The sequence below is a fragment of the Ovis aries genome, chromosome 6 (genome assembly GCF_016772045.2).
Source record: "Ovis aries strain OAR_USU_Benz2616 breed Rambouillet chromosome 6, ARS-UI_Ramb_v3.0, whole genome shotgun sequence".
NCBI lineage: Eukaryota > Metazoa > Chordata > Mammalia > Artiodactyla > Bovidae > Ovis > Ovis aries.
Genome location: NC_056059.1, coordinates 22,473,728 through 22,497,259, shown reverse-complemented (window position 1 = coordinate 22,497,259; position 23,532 = coordinate 22,473,728). Strand labels below are relative to the sequence as shown.

At 40.7% G+C, this 23,532-nt stretch overlaps 1 protein-coding gene across 1 annotated transcript in view; it reads right to left on the bottom strand.

Annotated features, from left to right (window-relative positions):
- Positions 1-23,532, bottom strand: part of MANBA (mannosidase beta) — a 118,137-nt gene that overhangs the window by 25,882 nt on the left and 68,723 nt on the right. The window contains exons 12-13 of the mRNA XM_004009666.5: positions 11,439-11,657; positions 5,556-5,720 (exon numbers count right to left, since the gene is read on the bottom strand). Coding sequence (XP_004009715.3) covers positions 5,556-5,720; positions 11,439-11,657 — 384 coding nt within the window. The remainder of the gene's footprint in view (positions 1-5,555; positions 5,721-11,438; positions 11,658-23,532) is intronic.

The following is a 23,532-nucleotide window of genomic DNA, read 5'->3' as shown; positions in this document are numbered from 1 at the left end:
TTTCAGAGTAGCAGGTATCATCAACCCCTGGACCTATGGCATAGGCTGTTTTTTACCCCCACCTTTGTTCTTATGATCAAGTCACTTGCAACGTAGTAGATAAAATGGATCCCTAAAGTACATCCCCAAACTTCTAGCGCTCATTACATGCTCAATAAATACGTGAAGAATAAACGAAAACACTAGAGGGGGCTATAAGCTAAGGGGTTAGTGAAGACAGCCCACAGGCCAGCTTCTTCCCTAGCTGGCTAGCAAGAAACCATGGTGGTCGAGTAAGTCACCTAACAGATTTGTTAGTGTAGACAGTCCCCAGACTAAGCAGCGAGGTCTGTGTGACACAGCTTAAGAGAGTGTGCCTAGGTGTGTAGGTTATTTGGAATACAACAGGTTAAAGTAGGAGAATGAAAAGTAGGGCAAGATTATTATGGAACATTAAAAGAATTAAAGAGGTAAGAGCCTAAGGGATGCCTTTGTGGTTGCAAGATAAAGAGAAGCCAGGGAAGGATCTAAATGTAAAGAAACTTATTGCACAGCTTTCTCAGCCAAGAGTTTTCTGAAAGTTGCATACAAAATAAATTCCTTAATAGAATGTCTTAAAAATTGGCACGCAGGCAAGTACCCTGGTTCTTCAGAACAGTATAACGGATTATGAGAATAAGAGCAAGAGGTGGGAGCAGGAACAGAGAAAATGGACCAAAGAAAGATTTACTTTTTGTACCTACACTAAAGATGACTGTTCTAATATGAAAATGATAAGGAAAGAGAAACTTGTTAACAACATTTCCTAACATTTCCTGTCTATACTCAGTCGAGAAAGTCCAACACTAAGGACAAACAAAAAAAAAATCATAATTCTGATTTCTTTCATCTCAGATCCATCAAGTGTCAGAAAGTCTCAAGGTAGAACCAACAAGTCCAGTTCCCAGCCAATGCCTGATAGGAAGCTCATACTTACAGGATCAGACAAAAGTCATCACCAAGAAGAACCACCAACACATAATCCCACTGGTGGCTCAGTGGTAAAGAATCCACCTGCCAATTCAGGAGAGACTGGAGACGTGGGTTTGATCCCTGGGTCAGAAAGATCCTCTGAAGAAGGGAATGGCTACACACTCAAGTATTCTTGCCTGGAAAATTCCATGGACAGAAGAGCCTGGCAGGCTATCCATGGGGTCACCAGGAGTCAGACACAACTGAATGACTGAAAACACACTCACACCCCAGCCCCCAACTGTGTACCTCCAATGCTCATGAGTTTGGAAATAACAATTATTTCTGTTAGTTCTTTGAATGTGTTTTGAGGAAACAGAATAAAGTAACCACAGTAAAATGAACAGCTGGGAGGGGGAAAACCAGCATGAAAACAACAGCTGAAAAGGTTCACACATAACACACATGCACAGGAATAGGGACCATCCTATTTCAAATATCAAAACTGAGATAGTTTTATAGAATATTGGCTATGAGAAATTAATAAGGATGAACTACGCCGCTTTAAAAGGGACAAATATCTGTACCACAACTTCTTTATCCATTCATCCATCAATAGTCATCTAGGTTGCTTCCAGGTCCTAGCTATTGTATATAATGCTACAATGAACACTGGGGTACATGTGTCTTTTTGAATTATGCTTTTCTGGGTAAGTCAGAAAGAGAAAAACAAATATTGTATATTAACACATATATATGGAATCTAGAAAAAAATGTTCCTGATGAACATATTTGGAAGGCAGGAATAGAGACGCAGACTTGTGGAAACAGTGCAGGAGAGTGTGGGATGAACTGACAAAGCAGCGTTGAAACGTGCATCACCATGTGTGAAACAGACGGCTGGTGGGGAGCTGCCGTGGAACACAGGGAGCGCAAGCAGCGCTCTGACAGCCCAGAGGAGAGCGATGAGGGCGAGGGCCGCAAGGCAGGGAACACGTGTATACTTAACGGCTGATCACACTGATGTACGGCAGAAACCCACACAACATTGAAAGCGATTATCCTCTAATTAAAAATGTTTACAAAAGGAGAGGGTATATATGTATACTTACAGCTGATTCATGTTGTTGAACAGCAGAAACTCACGCAACATTGTAATTATCCTCCAATTAAATAAACAAAACTATCACCAAAAAAGGGACAAATATCAACAGAGTCCTTAAACTTGTGTTCTGTGAAGTAAGTTTATAAATTAAATATCACATGAGCAAAACTTCTTGAACTGATAACAGTTGAAAAGTTAAAATTCTCTTCATCAGTTTGTTCCAAAAAAGAGTATTGTTTTGGCTGCCAGTTTTTTGTTTCAACTTCCATCCAGGGTTTTGTGTTTTTATACAGGAGAAAACTGATGAGAATAAGCTTGAATAAAAATTGGAACATCCTTAGATGCTGACATGCAAAAATTAAAATGTTGAATACATTACTTCAGATCAACTCATATGATTGTGATTAGGTTCTTCCCTTCTCTCTCAGAACTTGAAACAAGTTTAGCAGAAATATCAGATAAATAAGCAGTTGCTTTCAAATAGTCTTACACGGTTCATTCACAGGTTCATAAAGTAAAATAGGCAAATGTAAATATTAAGATGAAAATATTGTCTATGTATACCCGTGGCAGAGTCATGTCAATGTATGACAAAACAAATACAATCTTGTAAAGTAATTAGCCTCCAATTAAAATAAATAAATTTATATTAAAAAATATTGTCTAAAATCCAGGTTGTTCTTTTCTTTAGGAATTAAACATAACACGGATGTAGACAGCAGACACGAGGAAGTGGGTGGGAAGAAGGGGGTGGTGGGATGAACCAGGAGATTAGGTTTGACGTTTATACACTGCTACTGCTAAGTAGCTTCAGTCGTGTCCGACTCTGTGCGACCCCACAGTGTGTGTAAAACAGCTAGCTAGTGGGAACCTGCTGTATAGTACAGAGAGCTCGGCTTGGTGCTTTGTGACGACCTAGAGGGGTGGGATGAAGGCGGAGGGAGGTTCACAAGGGAAGGGATATATGTATACACACAGCTGATTCACTTCATTGTACAGCAGAGACTAACAGCATAAACCAATTATACTCCAAAAAGAGTCAAACATAAATTTATCACATAACTCAGCAAGTTTACTCATATATTTCTACTCAAGATAAATGAAAATATAGGTACAAAGATGTGTATGCAAATATTCATATTAGTATCACTCATAATAGTTAAAAATGGAAAATAACCCAAATGTATATCAACTGATGAATGAACAAATAAAACATGATCTCCATACAACAGGCTATTATTCAGCAAGAAAGAGAAATGAAGTACAGATACACGCTATAACATGGAAGAACTTCAAAAACATGCTCGGTGAAAGAAGCCACGTACCAAAGAGAGGTATTATACAGTTCCAGCTATACGAAATGTTGAGAAAATAAAATCTACCAAGACAGAAAGCAAATTAATGTTTGCTGAAGACTGGAAGTGAGAAAGGAGAGTGATCACAAATGGGTAAGATGGATCTTTCTGGAGTGTCAGAAATGTTCTAAAATTGGATTATGGTGATGGTCACATGACTTAACAAATATACCAAAAATCACTTAACTGTACACTTAAAACAGCGAACTTTATGGTATGTCAATTTATATCTCAACAGAGCCATTGGGAAAAAAATCTAGTAAGGTGCATAATATAATATGAACAGATTTTCAGCGTATAACTCGGTGAATTTTAACATATGTATACACCCATGTAACCAACACCCAGAGAAAGACACAAAACTTTTTTAGCATTCCAGAAAGTTTCCTTGTACCCTTTCCTAATCATAAGGTACCAACTTCCTCCACAAAAGCAGTTACCACTAATTTGCTGTATATCACCTTGATTCATTGTCCACAGTGAAATTTCAATGTTTCTTCTGCACAACATAACCTCTGTGAGATTTATCTGAGTTGAAGCTGGTATCAGTAGTTTATTCTTTTTTTATTGCTGAGGAGCCCTGATACCTCACAGTTAGTAAAGAATCCGCCTGCACTGCAGGAGACCCCGATTTGATTCCTGGGTCGGGAAGATCCCCTGAAGAAGGGAAAAGCTACCCACTCCAGTATTCTGACCCGAAGAATTCCACGGACTGTGTAATCCGTGAGGTCACAAAGAGTCGGACACAAGTGAGCGACTTTCATTCCACTGTATAAATATTTCACAATTTGTTTGTAAGTTCTTCTGTTCAAGAACATTTTGGTTGTTTCCAGTTTGGGGGAATTATGAATAAACATGTAATGAACATTATTTTAGATGTCTGTGACAGACATATGCACTTGTTTTTCTTGGGTACACAACTATAAGCAGAAATGCTGATTCAAGGAGGAAGCAAATGTTTAGCTTGGGTACAAACTGCCTTAAAATTTCCAAAACTGTTTAGACAAATTTCCAGTCCTACCAACAATGTCTGAAAGTTCCAGCTGTCCCACCTCCTCACCAACAGTTGGTATTGTCAATCTTTCTAACTTTAGCCATTGCGCTAAAATTACATCGTGTACACAGTGTGTAGGAGTATCCTGGCATGGCTCTAATTTGCATCTCCTTAATTAAGAATGAAATTGAGCGCATTTGCATATACTTTCTGACCATCTGGTTATCTTGAAGTGCCTGATCAAGAACTGTGTCCATTTTTAACAGGTTACCTTTTTCTTATTGCTTTACAGAAGTGCTTTATTCTAAATATAAATCCTTTATCAGATATATGTACTGTAAACATTGTTCCCCAATCTGTGGCTTGCATTTTCTCTCTCTTGATGGTGGCTTTAATACACAAGTGTATAATTTTAACGAAGTCCAATTTATCATTATTTTCCTTCATAGTGTTTTTTATGTTCTGTTTAAGAAACTGTTTGCCTATGCCAAGGTCATGAAGATAATCTGCGGTCTCTCCCAGAAGCTTTACGGTACTACTTTTCCCAGTTGAGTGATCATTAATTAATTTTTGTATATGGGGGTCGTAGCTCATTTGTTTCCCATAAAGGTAGCCACTTGATACAGTACTGTTTGTTGATAAGACTATCTTTTCCCACAGATTACAGTGGCATATTGCACCATTAGTCAGATGGCTGTATCGTACATGAGTCTGTTTTTGGTCTCTCCTGTGTTCCATTTTCCCATTTTATCCTTGGCAACTGCTGCTGCTGCTGCTGCTAAGTTGCTTCAGTCGTGTCCGACTCTGTGCGACCCCATAGACGGCAGCCCACCAGGCTCCCCCATCCCTGGGATTCTCCAGGCGAGAATACCGGAGTACTTTAGACTTAATTATGGAACCTTGATAGTAATCTTGGACTAGGGAATACTTGAATACATAATTTGTTATAGAATTCTGTGAGCTGTTCTTGTAAGAAAGACAAATGCCAAAATTTTTACTATTTCAGGTTTTACCTGTCATCATATCTCTATTTTGAAGAAGATAATTTTTTTTTTAAATCAGCAAGATGAAAAACCCTGAATATTTTTAATCACAAAAGGCCTACAAACTCTACAGGATCTCTTACGTTAAGTGCAGGTAGCTGTTGAAGCCCAGAATGAAAATGGCTTACCTGAGTAAGATAAAGAGTGTCTTTGAACCTGCGTAGTTGATCTGCACTGTTTGGGAGCTTGAAGTGAAGTTCAATCTGCTGAAGCATTTCACTGTTACCATTAATCAAATGTTGCCGATGAAGTGCAAAGCTGCTTTCATAAGACCAGTCCTCTTCTGAGGAAACCTTTCGAGTAAAGAATAAGAGATTCAAACTGGGAAGTTAGAGGAGTGAAACTACCCTTTTCCAAATTCCTGGCAAACTTGAAAATGATACACACTGGAAAAGAGCTCTGGGACCAACCTCACATTTTAGGCATCATATTTGTTATTAGTGCAAGAGTAGCCCTATTCTATTTGCTATTTCTATCAAAAGGCTTCTCTCATCAAAACGTTTGGGTTTTTTTTTAATATTCTTTATGTACGTTTTAAAATGTCATCTCATCAAAGCATAGAAACTGTCAAAACTGAATAATAAACTGAAAATAACATTCTTTTAAAACTGTCAATTCTTTAACAATAATAAAATATCACCAGTAAGATGATAATTGCTCAGCATATACTCATTTGTTTCTCACTAAATATATTATTTGATACATACACATTTAATTTTGATATAGTTGAAGATACAAACCAAACAATGATACTTTTTTCCCCTAATAATAAAACTTTTTTTTTAACTTATAGAATCTTTCTTTTCCTTTGAGAAGCTATCATCAGATCAAGTAAAAAGACAAAAACAAATACCACACATTAGTAATGTACCTTTTACGGAAAAAAAAAGCAATAGTTCTGGCTTCTAGGCCTGTGATTTAATGAACTGTTAGCATGTGACAAAGATGTAAGACAACTGGTGGCTACATCTGAAAATATCAGAACTTAATTTTAACCCAAGCTATACAGAGACTGAAAAAACATGTTCTGCTCCACCCTGAAGACACCCTGAAATTTAGAACACTTAATAATCCCCGTTCATCAGATGACTTATGATTCCCAGTGATCATGCAATGCACAGACCAATCCACTTGAAAAGGAAATAGTTATTCTTTAGGAATTTATTTATACCAAAATACATGCAATGTACACTGGCCATACTTTAAGGAGGGTGTTTTTCCAAATTGAATTAATTTTTGGAAAGTGTTACCACCAGGCAGTTTAGAGAACACTCATCACTCCTATTACTTATTTGAGACAGCGGTATTAGCATTTACAGTCATCCTGTACACATCTGAGATGCACAAGGCTTTACCAGCAGTAGCTTTTCCTTCTTTTTATACTTCCTCCTTTTCAAAGTCGGAAATTTCTCCAGGCCTTTCATCCCTCTGACTGCTAATAATCTGAATATATTCCATAATCATAAATCGGATCTGTTATGTGGGAAGCTTTCTACCTTCTGGTGGCTATGCTTTGAAATTCTTGTAAATTTTATCTGTAACGATGCTACAGCCAGAAAACAAGCCTTTACTGCCTCAGTTTCTGTGGGTCAGGAATCTGGGCTCAGCCTAGCACGGTGCCTCTGCCTCTTCCAGAGGCTGCCTTCATCTCAAGGCTCCACTGGGATGGAGGTGGGGAATACTGCCTGGAGGACTGATCGATCTATCTGACTGATATTCTAAAGTTCTGAGCACATGGTGGATAAGCAGTTACTTATTCAGTGAATATCCAGAGTAGCGGTTCTCAATTCTAGCTGCACATCAGAACCCTAGGAGAGTTAAAATAAGGAAAGAAAAGCTCACCCGACACCTTAGAACAAGTGAATCCAAGTTTGGGACAGGGGGTGGTATAGGCCAGGCGTTAGTTTTTTAAAAACGAAACAAACCAAAGAAAAACATCTGAGAGTGATTCTAATGTATATTCAGGGTCTACATCTAGGGCAAAAGTGTCAGATACGCCTCTAACTGCTTTCAAAATATTAACTCACTTAATCATAACAACCCTATGAGTAAGTACTATTATCACCCTGTTTTACAGAATGAGAAAACCAGGCACAGAAAGATTAAGTTACTTGCCCAAGATCCAAAGCTAGTTAGTGTAGTCTAGCTCCAACTTTCATTTAAACCATATGGCTAGCGTTGACTGTATGAATAGTAACAAGAGCTTACATTTTAAGAGCTCATCACTATGTATCAAGAACTGTGCTGTGTTTCAGTGTATTGATTTAGTGTTTACACACAATCACACAGCACGCATGCAAATCTGAATGTGCGCACACACAAAAAACAAACACTCCTTGAAGTATCTACTACCATTAACCCCAATTTACAGAGGAGAACATTGAAATTCAAAAAGAATGAATGATCTGTTCAAGGCAATATACAAGTATAGAAGTTCTAATATACAAATGCTGATCAGTTCACTACAAAACCCAGGATTAGATCTGATAGAGTGCCTGAAGAACTATGGATGGAGGTTCGTAACACTGTACAGGAGGCCATGATCAAAACCATCCCCAAGAAAAAGAAATGCAAAAAGGTAAAATGGTTGTCTGAGGAGGCCTTACAAATAGCTGAGAAAAGAAAAGTGAAAGGCAAAGGAGAAAAGGAAAGATACCTCCATCTGAATGTAGAGTTCCAAAGAACAGTGAGGAGAGATAAGATAGCTTTCCTAAGTGATCAATGCAAACAAACAGAGGAAAAAATAGACTGGAAAAGACTAGAGAGCTCTTCAAGAAAATTGGAGATACCAAGGGAACATTTCATGCAAGTTCAGTTCAGTCGCTCAGCCATGGCCAACTGTTTGCAAACCCATGGACTGCAGCACAGCAGGCTTCCCGGTCCATCACCAACTCCCAGAGCTTGCTCAGACTCATGCCCATCGAGTTAGTGATGCCATCCAACCATCTCATCCTCTGTCATCCCCTTCTCCTTCTGCCTTCAATATTTCCCAGCATCAGGGTCTTTTCCAGTGAGTCAGTTCTTTGCATCAGGTGGCCAAAGTATTGGATCTTCAGCATCAGTCCTTCCAATGAATATTCAGGACTGATTTCCTTTAGGATTGACTGATTTGAGGACAGAAGATGAGATGGTTGGATGGCATCATCGACTCAAAGGACATGAGTTTAAGTAAGCTCCGGGAGTTGGTAATGGACAGGGAAGCCTGGTGTGCTGCAGTCCATGGGGTCGCAAAGACTGGACATGACTGAGCGACTGAACCGATCTGATCTGATCTCCTTGCAGTCCAAGGGACTCTCACCCGTGGCAGATTCATGTTGATGTATGGCAAAACCAATACAATAATGTAAAGTAATTAGCCTCCAATTAAAATAAATAAATTTAAATTTTTAAAAAAAAGAGTTTTCTCCAACACCACAGTTCAAAAGCCTCAATTCTTCGGTGCTCAGCTTCCTTTATAGTCCAACTCTCATGTGCATACATAACTAATGGAAAAACCATAGCTTTGACTAGACAGACTTTTGTTGGCAGAGTAACATCTTTGCTTTTTCATATGCTGTCTAGGTTGGTCATAGTTTTTCTTCCAAGGAGCAAGCATCTTTTAATTTGCAGTGATTTTGGAGCCCCCCCAAAATAAAGTCTCTCACTGTTTCCATTGTTTCCCCATCTATTTGCCATAAATTGATGCGACCTGATGCCATGATCTTAGTTTTCTGAATGTTGAGTTTTAAGCCAACTTTTCCACTCTTCTCTTTCACTTTCATCAAGAGGCTCTTTAGTTCTTCACTTTCTGCCATAAGAGTGGTGTCATCTGCGTATCTGAAGTTATTGATATTTCTCCTGGCAATCTTGATTCCACCTTGTGCTTCATCCAGGCTGGCATTTCTCATGATGTACTCTATATATAAGCTAAATAGGCAGGATGACAATATACAGCCTTGACGTACTCCTTTCCCGATTTGGAACCAGTCTGTTGTTTCATGTCCAGTTCTAGCTGTTACTTCTTGACCTGCATACAGGTTTTTCAGGAGGCAGGTTCTCTTTCAGAATTTTTCACAGTCCATTGTGATCCACACAAAGGCTTTGGTGTAGTCAATAAAGCAGAAGTAGATGTTTTTCTGGAATTCTCTTGCTTTTTCGATGATTCAGTGTATGTTGGCAATTTGATCTCTGGTTCCTCTGCCTTTGCTAAATCCAGCTTGAACATCTGGAAGTTCACGGTTCGCATACTGTGGAAGCCTGGCTTGGAGAATTTTGAGCATTACTTTGCTAGAGTGTGAAATGAGTGTAATTGGGTGGTAGTTTGAACATTGTTTGGCATTGCCCTTCTTTGAGATTGTAATGAAAACTGACCTTTTCCAGTCCTGTGACCACTACTGAGTTTTTCAAATTTGCTGACATATTGAGTGCAGCACTTTCACAGCATCAAGTTTTTTCATGCAAAGACGGGCACAATAAAGGACAGAAATGGTATGGACCTAACAGAAGCAGAAAATATTAAGAAGAGACGGCAAGAATACACAGAAGAAGTATATAAAGAAGATCTTAATGACCCAGATAACCACAATGGTGTGATGACTCACCTAGAGACAGACATCTTGGAGTGAGAAATCAAATGGGCCTTAGGAAGCATCACTAGAAATAAAGCTAGTGGAGGTGATGGAATTCCAACTATTTCAAACATGGAAACTTATATTACCATGGGGGGGTGGGGGGGGGGGGACAATGGTGGGACTGCTGAGAATAGCTGCCACCCAGACCTCACTGCCTTGTACAGCATTGTGGCTGTGTTCCCCAGGCCCCTGGCGGCTCAGAATGCCTCCCTTCACTTCAACAAACTTAAGTGGCCAAAAAGAACTATGACCTGAGGATCCTAGAGCAAGCCAGATCCCAATAAATGGAAAAGAGAAGGGACCATCATGGCAGTGGTCGGGGCAAGGTGGAGGGGGTCGAGGGGCCCTGTCAGACCACAGACAGAGGCAGAAAGTAAGATAAAGTCCACAGACAGACACTGAACTGGAGCCTAAGGCAGTGGGGATGAAGATGGAAACAGACACACCAGCACTGGACTTTTTCCCACTCCCCTGCCAAGGGTCCCTCCTTTTCCCTGGTTGGCCCATGTCTGCTTCCCCCTCTTTCCTATCCTCTTCTATCATTTTTTATCTCTTCTTGCACCATGACATTAATTCATATTTTGGATTCATAGGGGAGGGTCCCATACTCCCCCATTCTCCTATTTCCCTTACCATTCCAAGCTCCCTTTTCTTTTTTGGTCTTTATAAATATATTTATATGGACAGAATTAAGAAAAATTGATTTCCCCTCTCATCGTATCTTGTCTCCCCAAGCCCCACAGAGCTTGAACTTGGGCCTCCTTCCACACCCCCAGAACACTTGTATGTTGTTTGAGGTTTGTGCTGCATTAACAGACACAGTATTCAGTTTCACATACAGATGTTTGCTGGGTGTATTCACTGTAACTTTTTTATTTAATCTGATTTTTTGTTCCTTGGTGGGTTCTTTGGGAGGCGGTTGATTTTGTTTTTAAATATAAAAAAATTTTCTGTCGTTGGAAAAAAAAAGGAATGCTACAACATAATAACATCAGACAAAGGCTTACTTACTCATTTCTCTTACTATAGCAAACTATCCAGTTCTGAGTATCCATAGATAATAAAAACAGTTGTAGGACACATAGAAAGTAGTAAGTGAAAGTAATTTTTGCATATTTCACATAACAAATAAGGCTTAAGTAATCACTGGCTTCCCGTTAAATTTTTAAATGCTCTCGAAAGAATGTAAATAAAAGCAATATGAAAAAGTTATAATCTACAAAATGATGACTATAACAGTTTAGTGCCCCAAAAGTTAAGGATAACTTTTCTATTATCTTCTTCCTAAACTTCTGTTTAAACAAGAAGTAGACTTCATTTGACTTTCTGAACCATGGTGACGAAGTGGCATATGCCCATAGTCTACACTTCTGAATCCCTGGGAAATCAAAGATGGCTTACCTTTTCTAACGTACTGAAGGAAGGCCAGGACTGATATCCATACTCAGATACAAATCGAGCTTTGGGGAAAGTTCTCCAATCCCAGCAGTCACTCATATAATCATAAAAATGTATGTCCCCATAATTCAGGTCATAGGGGTTTGGAGAGAGCCAACCTTCTGCAGTGGTTTTCACCCCATTTGTAGGACTGGATACGATAAAAGGACGAGTCTGGTCTCCCTGAATTCAGAAATAAAATGGTTTAAAAGACAATATTTTAACCCAGTAAAGTGCAGATCACTTACTTCTTTAAAAGTATTATCAGGTCCCCGAGATGCCAAGTTGTTGTCCTTTAGCCAAGTAGCTAATGGAAAAATGATGGAGCCACCTACATTCTTTTGCATTTGACAGCCACCAGCACATTTCTGCTCTGTGCCAATCCTCCATATCTCTCTTTTGTTTCAATTTAGCTGCACAGAATCTTAGTTGTGGTATTCAGGCTCTAATTCTCTGATCAAGCATTGAATCCGAGCCTCCCTCGAGCTCAGTCTTAACCACTGGACACCAAGGAAGTCCCCCTTCATAACCTTTCATAATACTGCTGCTGCTGCCAAGTCGCTTGCTTCAGTCGTGTCCGACTCTGTGCGACCGCATAGACAGCAGCCCACCAGGTTCCCCCATCCTTGGGATTCTCCAGGCAAGAACACTGGAGTGGGTTGCCATTTCCTTCTCCAATGCATGAAAGTGAAAGTGAAGTTGCTGAGTCGTGTCCGATCCTTAGCGACCCATGGACTGCAGCCTACCAGGCTCCTCCGTCCATGGGAGTTTCCAGGCAAGAGTACTGGAGTGGGGTGCCATTGCCTTCTCCGTTTCATAATGAATTATAGCTTATACCTCACAGCAGCTGTTCCTAATCTTTTCCAATCATGTCTTACCTATACCTGACCTTCCCCATCATGGGTAGTATACAGTCTGGTACAGAATTCTGGCACTAGTGACATTTTGAGCCTAATAAGTTTTTGTTTTGTGTGTGTATGCTGTGAGTGGGGGAGGTTTTATATCAATACACTCTAAGATGTTGAGCAGCATACCTGACCTCTACCTACTAGACACCAGAAATACCTAACCCCCACTCCCCCCTAAAAATTCTACAGACATTGCCAAATGTTCTCCTGTATCTTGGGAACAAAATCACTTCCACTTGAGAAGCAAAGGTCTAATGGTTTAGAATGGGCTATTGATTGCTTCCTAGCCTTTTGGCTATAATTAAGTGTAGAATGGAATACGGAATCAGAGGAGCATGAGTTTAAATCTCAGATTAGAATCATATTGTTTGGGGACAGGTCTAAGCCTCAGTTGTCCTATCTGTAAAATGGGGATAATAAATAGTACTTCCGTCATCCGGCTATTGTAAAATGGTAAAAAAAAAAAAAAGGAAATGCGTGGAAAAGATGGCGAAGGGTCCACTGAAATCCATGTTTCCACTTCTGTAATTTGGAGCTGCCTGTAGGAAATTGTGACGGCACAGGAGCAGCCTAGAGGAGCTACCCCACGCCCGAGGTCGGGGCGGTGGCTGAGAGGAGCTACCCTACATCCAAGGAGCAGTGGCTGCGCAGGGGCAGGAGGGCCGACAGGAGCTACTCCACGTTCAAGGTCAGGAGGGGCGGCCCTGAGGAGATACCCCACGTCCAAGATAAGAGAAACCCAAGTAAGACGGTAGGTGCTGCGAGAGAGCTTCAGAGGGCAGAAAGCATAATCACAGAAACCATATCACTGAATCCATAATCACAGAAAACTAGCCAATCTGATCACATGGACTAATGCCTTATCTAACTCAATGAAACTAAGCCATGCCCTGTGGGGCCACCCCGGATGGGCGGGTCATGGTGGAGAGGTCTGACAGAATGTGGTCCACTAGAGAAGTATTCTTGACTTGAGAACCCCATGAACAGTATGAAAAGGTAAAATGATAGGATACTGAAAGAGGAACTCCCCAGATCAGTAGGTGCCAAATATGCTACTGGAGATCACTGGAGAAATAACTCCAGAAAGAATGAAGGGATGGAGCCAAAGCAAAAACAATACCCAGCTGTGGATGTGACTGGTGATAGAAGCAAGATCCGATGCTGGAAAGAGCAATATTGCATAGGAACCTGGAATGTCAGGTCCATGAATCAAGGCAAATTGGAAGTGGTCAAACAGGAGACGGCAAGACTGAACGTTGACATTCTAGGAATCAGTGAAGTAAAATGGACTGGATGGGTGAATTTAACTCAGATGACCATTATATCTACTACTGCGGGCAGGAATCCCTCAGAAGAAATGGAGTGGCCATCATGGTCAACAAGAGTCTGAAATGCAGTACTTGGATGCAGTCCCAGAAACAACAGAATGATCTCTGTTCGTCTCCAAGGCAAACCATTCAGTATCACAGTTATCCAAGTCTATGCCCCAACCAGTAACGCTGAAGAAGCTGAAGTTGAGTGGTTTTATGAAGAAGACCTTTTAGAACTAACACCCAAAAAAGACGTCCTTTTCATTATAGGGGACCGGAATGCAAAAGTAGGAAGTCAAGAAACACCTACAGTAACAGGCAAATTTGGCCTTGGAGTACAGAATGAAGCAGGGCAAAGGCTAACAGAGTTTTGCCAAGAGAATGCACTGGTCATAGCAAACACCCTCTTCCAACAACACAAGAGAAGACTCTATACATGGACATCACCAGATGGTCAACACCGAAATCAGATTGATTATATTCTTTGCAGCCAAAGAAGGAGAAGCTCTATACAGTCAGCAAAAACAAGACGGGAAGCTGACTGTGGCTCCAATCATGAACTCCTTATTGCCAAATTCAGACTTAAATTGAAGAAAGTAGGGAAAACCACTAGACCATTCAGGTATGACCTAAATCAAATCCCTTATGATTGTACAGTGGAAGTGAGAAATAGATTTAAGGGACTAGATCTGATAGACAGAGTGCCTGATGAACTATGGATGGAGGTTCGTGACACTACAGGAGACAGGGATCAAGACCATCCCCATGGAAAAGAAATGCAAAAAAGCAAAATGGCTGTCTGGGGAGACCTTACAAATAGCTGTGAAAAGAAAAGAAGCAAAAAGCAAAGGAGAAAAGGAAAGACATAAGCATCTGAATGCAGAGTTCCAAAAGAATAGCAAGGAGAGATAAGAAAGCCTTCCTCAGCGATCAATGCAAAGAAATAGAGGAAAAATAATAAACAATGGGAAAGACTAGAGATCTCTTCAAGAAAATTAGAGATACCAAGGGAACATGTCATGCAAAGATGGGCTTGATAAAGGACAGAAATGGTATGGACCTAAGAGAAGATAAAGATATTAAGAAGAGGTGGCAAGAATACACAGAAGATCTGTACAAAAAAGAGCTTCACGACCAAGATAATCACAATGGTGTGATCACTCACCTAGAACCAGACATCCTGGAATGTGAAGTCAAGTGGGCCTTAGAAAGCATCACTACGAACAAAGCTAGTGGAGGTGATGGAATTCCAGTGGAGCTGTTTCAAATCCTGAAAGATGATGCTGTGAGAGTGTTGCACTCAATATGCCAGCAAATTTGGAAAACTCAGCAGTTGCCACAGGACTGGAAAAGGTCAGTTTTCATTCCAATCCCAAAGAAAGGCAATGCCAAAGAATGCTCAAACTACCGCACAATTGCACTCATCTCACATGCTAGTAAAGTAATGCTCAAAATTCTCCAAGCCAGGCTTCAGCAGTACATGAATCATGAACTTCCAGATGTTCAAGCTGGTTTTAGAAAAGGCAGAGGAACCAGAGATCAAATTGCCAACATCTGCTGGATCATGGAAAAGCAAGAGAGTTCCAGAAAAACATCTTATTTCTGCTTTATTGACTATGCCAAAGCCTTTGACTGTGTGGATCACAATCAACTGTGGAAAATTCTGAAAGAGATGGGAATACAGACCACCTGACCTGCCTCTTGAGAAATCTGTATGCAGGTCAGGAAGCAACAGTTACAACTGGACATGGAACAACAGACTGGTTCCAAATAGGAAAGGGAGTACGTCAAGGCTGTATATTGTCACCCTGCTTATTTAACTTATATGCAGAGTACATCATGAGAAACGTTGGGCTGGAAGAAGCACAAGCTGGAATCAAGATTGCCAGGAAAAATATCAATAACTTCAGATATGCAGATGACACCACCCTTACGGCAGAAAGTGAAGAGGAACTCAAAAGCCTCTTGATGAAAGTGAAAGAGGAGAGTGAGAAAGTTGGCTTAAAACTCAACATTCAGAAAACTAAGTTCATGGCATCTGGTCCCATCACTTCATGGGAAATAGATGGGGAAACAGTGGAAACAGTGTCAGCCTTTATTTTGGGGGGCTCCAAAATCACTGCAGATGGTGATTGCAGCCATGAAATTAAAAGATGCTTATTCTTTGGAAGGAAAATTACAACCAACCTAGACAGCATAGTAAAAAGCAGAGACATTACTTTGCCAACAAAGGTCTATCTAGTCAAGGCTATGGTTTTTCCAGTAGTCATATATGGATGCAAGAGTTGGACTGTGAAGAAAGTGAGTGCTGAAGAATTGATGGTTTTGACCTGTGGTGTTGGAGAAGACTCTTGAGAGTCCCTTGGACTTCAAGGAGATCCAACCAGTCCATCCTAAAGGAGATCAATCCTGGGTGTTCATTGGAAGGAATGATGCTAAAGCTGAAACTCCAATACTTTGGCCACCTCATGCTTAGAGTTGACTCATTGGAAAAGACTCTGATGCTGGGAGGGACTGGGGGCAGGAGGAAAAGGGGACGATAGAGGATGAGATGGTTGGATGGCATCACCGACTCGATGGACATGAGTTTGAGTGAACTCTGGGAGTTGGTGATGGACAGGGAGGCCTGGCATGCTGCGACTCATGGGGTCGCAAAGTGTCAGACACAACTGAGCAACTGAACTGTAGGAAGTGGCTTCCTAACCTATTTGAAGTCTGTGAGACTACATTCTCATTCTCTTCCCCAGTTCACAGGCAAACGCCTAGGAGATGGTGATGGAAGGAGTCTGGGTCTTGAAAAACAGGAGAGCTGCCTGCCCATTAGAAACAGCCATTCTTCAGTGTTACTGAGTAAAAAAGAATCTTTTATTACATAACCCACTAAAATGCTGCAGTTTGTTATAGCAGCCAGGATTTAATTATTTAATCCAGTGTCTAGAGCTCCAAATGTTTTAATTATTGTCTCACCTAATGAACTGACCTCCTATTTCAGTGAGAAGAATCATTCACTTAGCAAGTCTCTCTCAAATGTTTACTGTGAGTCAGGCTGTTTTCAGCAAGAAAGAGAGAATCTATGGCAATGTCAAGTCTGAACGCATCAAATCTCTGCTGAGCATTTACCATGCACCAGGCATGCAGTTTTTGTGATATACTGGAAGTTCAGCAAGGACCAAAACAGACATGCTGACTGCCCTCTTTTTAAAGAGTAGGCTGAGGGGGCGGTCCTAAGACAGCAGACGAATAGGACGGGGAGACCACTTTCTCCCCCACAAATTCATCGAAAGATCATTTGAATGCTGAGAAAATTCCATGAAACAACTTCTGAATGCTGGTGGAGGACACCAGGCACCCAGAAAGGAAGCCCATTGTCTTCAAAAAGTTGTAGGGCAAAATATAAAAGAGAAAAAGAGACACAAAAGAGTTAGGGATGGACACCCATCCCAGGGAGGGAGTCGTAAAATAGGAGAAGTTTCCAAACACCAGGAAACCCTCTCACTGGCAGGTCTGTGGGGAGTTTTGGAATATCAGAGGGCAATATAACCGGAAGGAAAATAAATAAATAAATAAAACCCACAGATTATGCACCTAACCACAACTCCCAGTGGAGAAGTAGTCCAGACGCTCGCATCCGCCACCAGCAAGTGGAGCCTGAACTGGGAGGTGCTGTCTGCATTGCTTAGAGGACTGGGCCTGAATGCCCTGAGGACAATCTGAGGGAGCTAAGGTGAGATAGCAACCCAGATAGCCAGAGAGAGACGAAAAAAAAAAAAAAAAAAAAAAGAAAGCCAGAGAGAGAGAGAGAGAGAGAGAGAACTTTCCCGCAAAAAGCTCTAACCTAAGGCACTGCCACTCACAGAACAAAGGACTGAGCGAATACCAGAGGAGAGCTAGCCGCAGCAGACCAGCCCATCCCCCACGGGAGGCAGGGAGGCAGGGAGGCAGGTGGGCGACAGCCAGAGCCGGAGGGCAAGGGGCAAATCGGCCCCAGAGAGGGCATCCTCTACTGTGAGCAGGCTCCCAGTTGCTACCCAAGTCTTCCTGGGATCCTGGACGGTTGACATCCGCCAGAGGGGGTGCAGCCATAGATCAGCTCCCCAGAGGAGACACACCGCACACCCGAGACAGCGCTCCCACTGCGCACCCAGGAAGCCCAAGAGGCTGGGATGGGGGAGGTGATTAGATGCACCGCCCACCTGGGGACTGTGTGATCACCAAGCACTGATCTCCTGAGCTGCTCAGACCTGGGAAGGGCACAAAACGCAGGCCCAACTGAGTCTGTGCCTTTGTGGAGTACCCAAGAACCTGAACCTGAGCATCTTAGACCTGGGAAGTGCACACAACCCACGGCCCACTTTAGGAAGTTCCCCTGCTGAGCAACCTGGAGCCTGAGCAGTGTAGACCAGGAAAACACACATGCCATGAGCGGGGGCAAACCCAGTATGGCCCAGACACTGTGAGCACTCCCTACACACACCAGTGATATTTGTTTGCAGTGTTCCTCCCTCCCCGCAGCACAGTTGAACAAGTGAGCCTAAATAAATGACCACCTTTGCATCCTTGTGTTGGGGCGGAAATTAGACACTAAAGAGACTTGCAAACAGAGGAAGTCAAAATAAACAAAGAAGAGGGAACTGCTTTGGAAATGACAGGTGCAAGAGATTAAAACCCTGTAGTTAGCATTGACTACATTGGAAGAGGCCTATAGACCTTGAGAACAAGTATAAGCTAGAACAAGGAACTGTCTGAAACTGAACTGACCCCACACTGCCCTCAACAGCTCCAGAGAAATTCCTAGATATATTTTACCATTATCATTAAAAAAAAATTTTTTAAGTTCTTTATCACTCCTTTAATTTTCATTTTTAAAACTTACCATTATCTTGAAAATAAAAGGACTCTATTTCTAAAGCAAATTTCATATATATATATTTTATAATTTTTGCAATTTTTTTTAATATTGTATTTTTTAGAGTCTAACCTCTACTCTAGGTTTTTAATCTTTGCTTTTTGGTATTTGTTATCAATTTTGTACCTTTAAGAATCCAATCTTCAGTACCTATTTTTACTTAGGAGTGTGATTATTGGCTTGATTGCTCTCTCCCCTTTTGACTCTCCTTTTTCTCCCCCAGGTCACGTCTATCTCCTCCCTCCACTTCTCTTCTCTGCTTAACTCTGTGAATCTCTTTGGGTGTTCCAGAACATGGAGAACACCTAGGAAACTGATTACTGGCTAGACTGGTCTCTCTCCTTGTGACTCCCCCTCCTCTCCTCCTGGTCACCTTTATCTCCTTCTTCCCTCTTCTCTTCTCTGTGTAACTCCGTGAACCTCTCTGAGTGTTCCAGACTGTGGAGAGCAAATAGGGAATTGATTACTGACTAGGTTGCTCTCTCCCCTTTTGAATCCCCCTTGTCTCCTCCTGGTCACCTCTATTTCCCTCCTCCCTCTTCTCTTCTCCATGTAACTCTGTGAACCTCTCTGGGTGTCCCTCATTATGGAGAATCTTTTCACGATTAACCTAGATGTTTTATCATTGGTGCTGATGGAGAATTCTTGAGGCTACTGTAAGCAGAAGACTGTAAACCAGAGGCATAAGGCTTAAATCCAAAACTTGAGAACACCAGAGAACTCCTGCCTCCAAGGAACACTAATTGACAAGAGCTCAGCCAAAAGCCTCCATATCTACACTGAAACCAAGCTCCACCCAAGAGCCAACAAGTTGCAGAGCAAGAAATACCAAGCTAATTCTCCAATAACACAGGAACATAACCCTGAGTATTAAAATACAGGTGGCCAAAAGTCACAACAAACCCACAGACACCTCAAAACTCGCTACTGGACATTTCATTGCACTCCAGAGAGAAGAGATCCAGCTCCACCCACCAGAACATCGACACAAGCTTCCCTAACCAGGAAATCTTGACAAGCCACTTGTCCAACCCCATCCACAGGGAAGAAACGCCACAATAAAGAGGAACCACAAAATTCCAGCATACAGAAAGGCCACCCCAAACACAGCAATATAAACAAGATGAAAAGGCAGAGAAATATTCAGTAGGTAAAGGAACATGATAAAAGTCCACCACACCAAACAAAAGAGGAGGAGATAGGGAGTCTACCTGAAAAGGAATTCAGAATAGTGATAGTAAAAATGATCCAAAATCTTGAAAACAAAATGGAGTTACAGATAAATAGTCTGGAGACAAGGATTGAGAAGATGCAAGAAAAGTTTAACAAGGACCTAGAAGAAATAAAAAAGAGTCAATATATAATGAATAATGCAATAACTGAGATCAAAAGCACTCTGGAGGGAACCAACAGTATAATAACTGAGGCAGAAGATAGGATAAGTGATGTGGAAGATAGAATGGTAGAAATAAATGAAGCAGAGAGGAAAAAAAGAAAAAAGAATTAAAAGAAATGAGGACTAGGTCAGAGACCTCTGGGACAATGTTAAACGCCCCAACATTCAAATTATAGGAGTCCCAGAAGAAGAAGACAAAAAGAAAGACCATGAGAAAATACTTGAGGAGATAATAGTTGAAAACTTCCCTAAAATGGGGAAGCAAATAATCACCCAAGTCCAAGAAACCCAGAGAGTCCCAAACAGGATAAACCCTAGGCGAAACACCCCAAGACACATATTAATCAAATTAACAAAGATCAAACACAAAGAACAAATATTAAAAGCAGCAAGGGAAAAACAACAAATAACACACAAGGGGATTCCCATAAGGATAACAGCTGATCTTTCAATAGAAACTCTTCAGGCCAGGAGGGAATGGCAAGACATACTTAAAGTGATGAAAGAAAATAACCTACAGCCCAGATTACTGTACCCAGCAAGGATCTCATTCAAATATGAAGAAGAAATCAAAAGCTTTACAGACAAGCAAAAGCTGAGAGAATTCAGCACCACCAAACCAGCTCTCCAACAAATGCTAAAGGATCCTTTCTAGACAGGAAACACAGAAAAGGTTTATAAACTTGAACTCAAAACAACAAAGTAAATGGCAATGGGATCAAACTTTTCAATAATTACCTTAAATCAATAATTACGTTAAATATAAATGGGTTGAACGCCACAACCAAAAGACAAAGACTGGCTGAACGGATACAAAAACAAGACCCCTATAGATGCTGTCTACAAGAGACCCACCTCAAAACAAGGGACACATACAGACTGAAAGTGAAGGGCTGGAAGAAGATATTTCACGCAAATGGAGACCAAAAGAAAGCAGCAGTAACAATACTCATATCAGATAAAATAGACTTTGAAATAAAGGCCATGAAAAGAGACAAAGAAGGACACTACATAATGATCAAAGGATCAATCCAAGAAGAAGATACAACAATTATAAATATATATGCACCCAACATAGGAGCACGACAATATGTAAGACAAATGCTAACAAGTATGAATGGGGAAATTAATAGTAACACAATAATTGTGGGAGACTTTAATACCCCATTCACACCTATGGATAGATCAACCAAACAGAAAATTAGCAAGGAAACACAAACTTTAAATGATACAATGGACCAGTTAGACCTAATTGATATCTATAGGACATTTCACCCCAAAACAATTAATTTCACCTTTTTCTCAAGTGCACACGGAACCTTCTCCAGGTTAGATCACATCCTGGACCATAAATCTAGCCTTGGTAAATTAAAAATTTGAAATCATCTCAAGCATATTTTCTGATCACAATGCAGTAAGATTAGATGTCAACTACAGGAAAAAAAACTATTAAAAATACAAACATATGGAGGCTAAACAACACACTTGAATAACCAACAAATCACAGAAGAAATTAAAATATGCATAGAAACAAATGAAAATGAAAACACAACAACCCAAAACCTATGGGATTCAGTAAAAGCAGTGCTAAGGGGAAGGTTCATAGCAGTACAAGCATACCTCAAGAAACAGGAGAAAAATCAAATAAATAACCTAACTCTATACCTAAAGCAACTAGAAAAGGAAGAAATGAAGAACCCCAGGGTTAGTAGAAGGAAAAGAAATCATAAAAATTATGGCAGAAATAAATGCAAAAGAAACAAAGGAGACCATAGCAAAAATCAAAAACTAAAAGCTGGTTCTTTGAGAAGATAAATAAAATAGATAAACCATTAGGCAGATTCATCAAGAAAAAAAGGGAGAAGAATCAAATCAACAAAATTAGAAAGGAAAATGGAGAAATCACAACAGACAACACAGAAATACAAAGGATCCTAAGAGACTACTATTAGTAACTATATGCCAATAAAATGGACAACTTGGAAGAAATGGACAAATTCTTAGAAAAGTATAACTTTCCAAAACTGAACCAGGAAGAAATAGAAAATCTTAACAGATGGACTCCAAGCATGGAAATTGAAACTGTAATCAGAAATCTTCCAACAAACAAAAGCCCAGGACCAGATGGCTTCACAGCTGAATTCTACCAAAAGTTTAGAGAAGAGCTAAGACCTATCCTACTCAAACTCTTCCAGAAAATTGCAGAGGAAGGTAAACTTCCAAACTCATTCTATGAGGCCACCATCACCCTAATACCAAAACCGGACAAAGATGCCACAAAAAAAGAAAACTATAGGCCAATATCACTGATGAACATAGATGAAAAAGTCCTTAACAAAATTTCAGCAAACAGAATCCAACAACATATTAAAAAGATCATACATCATGACCAAGTGGGCTTTATCCCAGGGATGCAAGGATTCTTCAATATTTGCAAATCAATCAGTGTGACACACCACATTAACAAACTGAAAGATAAAAACCACATTATTATCTCAATAGATGCAGAGAAAGCCTTTGACAAAATTCAACATCCATTTATGATAAAAATCCTCCAAGAAGTAGGCATAGAAGTAGGTCATAGAAGTCAGGAACAAGACAAGGATGCCCACTCTCACCACTACTATTCAACATAGATTTTCAAGTTTTAGCCACAGCAATCAGAGAAGAGAAAGAAATAAAAGGAATCCAGATTGGAAAAGAAGTAAAACTCTCACTGTTTGGAGATGACATGATCCTCTACATAGAAAACCCTAAAGACTCCACCAGAAAATTACCAGAGCTAGCCATGAAATTAAAAGATGCTTACTTCTTGGAAGAAAAGTTATGACCAACCTAGATAGCATGTTGAAAAGCGGAGACATTACTTTGCCAACAAAGGTCCAGCTAATCAAGGCTATGGTTTTTCCAGTGGTCATGTATGGATGTGAGAGTTGGACTATAAAGAAAGCTGAGCACCAAAGAATTGATGCTTTTGAACTGTGGTGTTGGAAAAGAGTCTTGAGAGTCCCTTGGACTGCAAGGAGATCCAACCAGTCCATTCTGAAGGAGTCAGCCCTGGGTGTTCATAGGAAGGTATGATGCTAAAGCTGAAATTCCAATATTTTGGCCACCTCATGAGAAGAGTTGACTCATTGGAAAAGACCCTGATGCTGGGAGGGATTGGGGGCAGGAGGAGAAGGGGACGACAGAGGATGAGATGGCTGGATGGCATCACCGGCTCAATGGACATGAGTTTGGGTGGACTCCGGCAGTTGGTGTTGGACAGGGAGGCCTGGCGTGCTGCAGCTCATGAGGTTGCAAAGAGTCGGACATGACTGAGCGACTGAATGGAACTGAATAATTATGTTTAGATAACATTTTTAATACTGAATATAAATGTTATGAGACCCAACATCCATTCTCCTATTACTACAGTCCCCTCGTCTTTCTTTGTGAACCTCATCTACTTGATTCAATTTTGAAAAACAAATTTGGCTGCTCTAGGAATGAGTTAACCCAATTCTACTCCTGGGCAACAGGTGGTAGTTTAATTGCT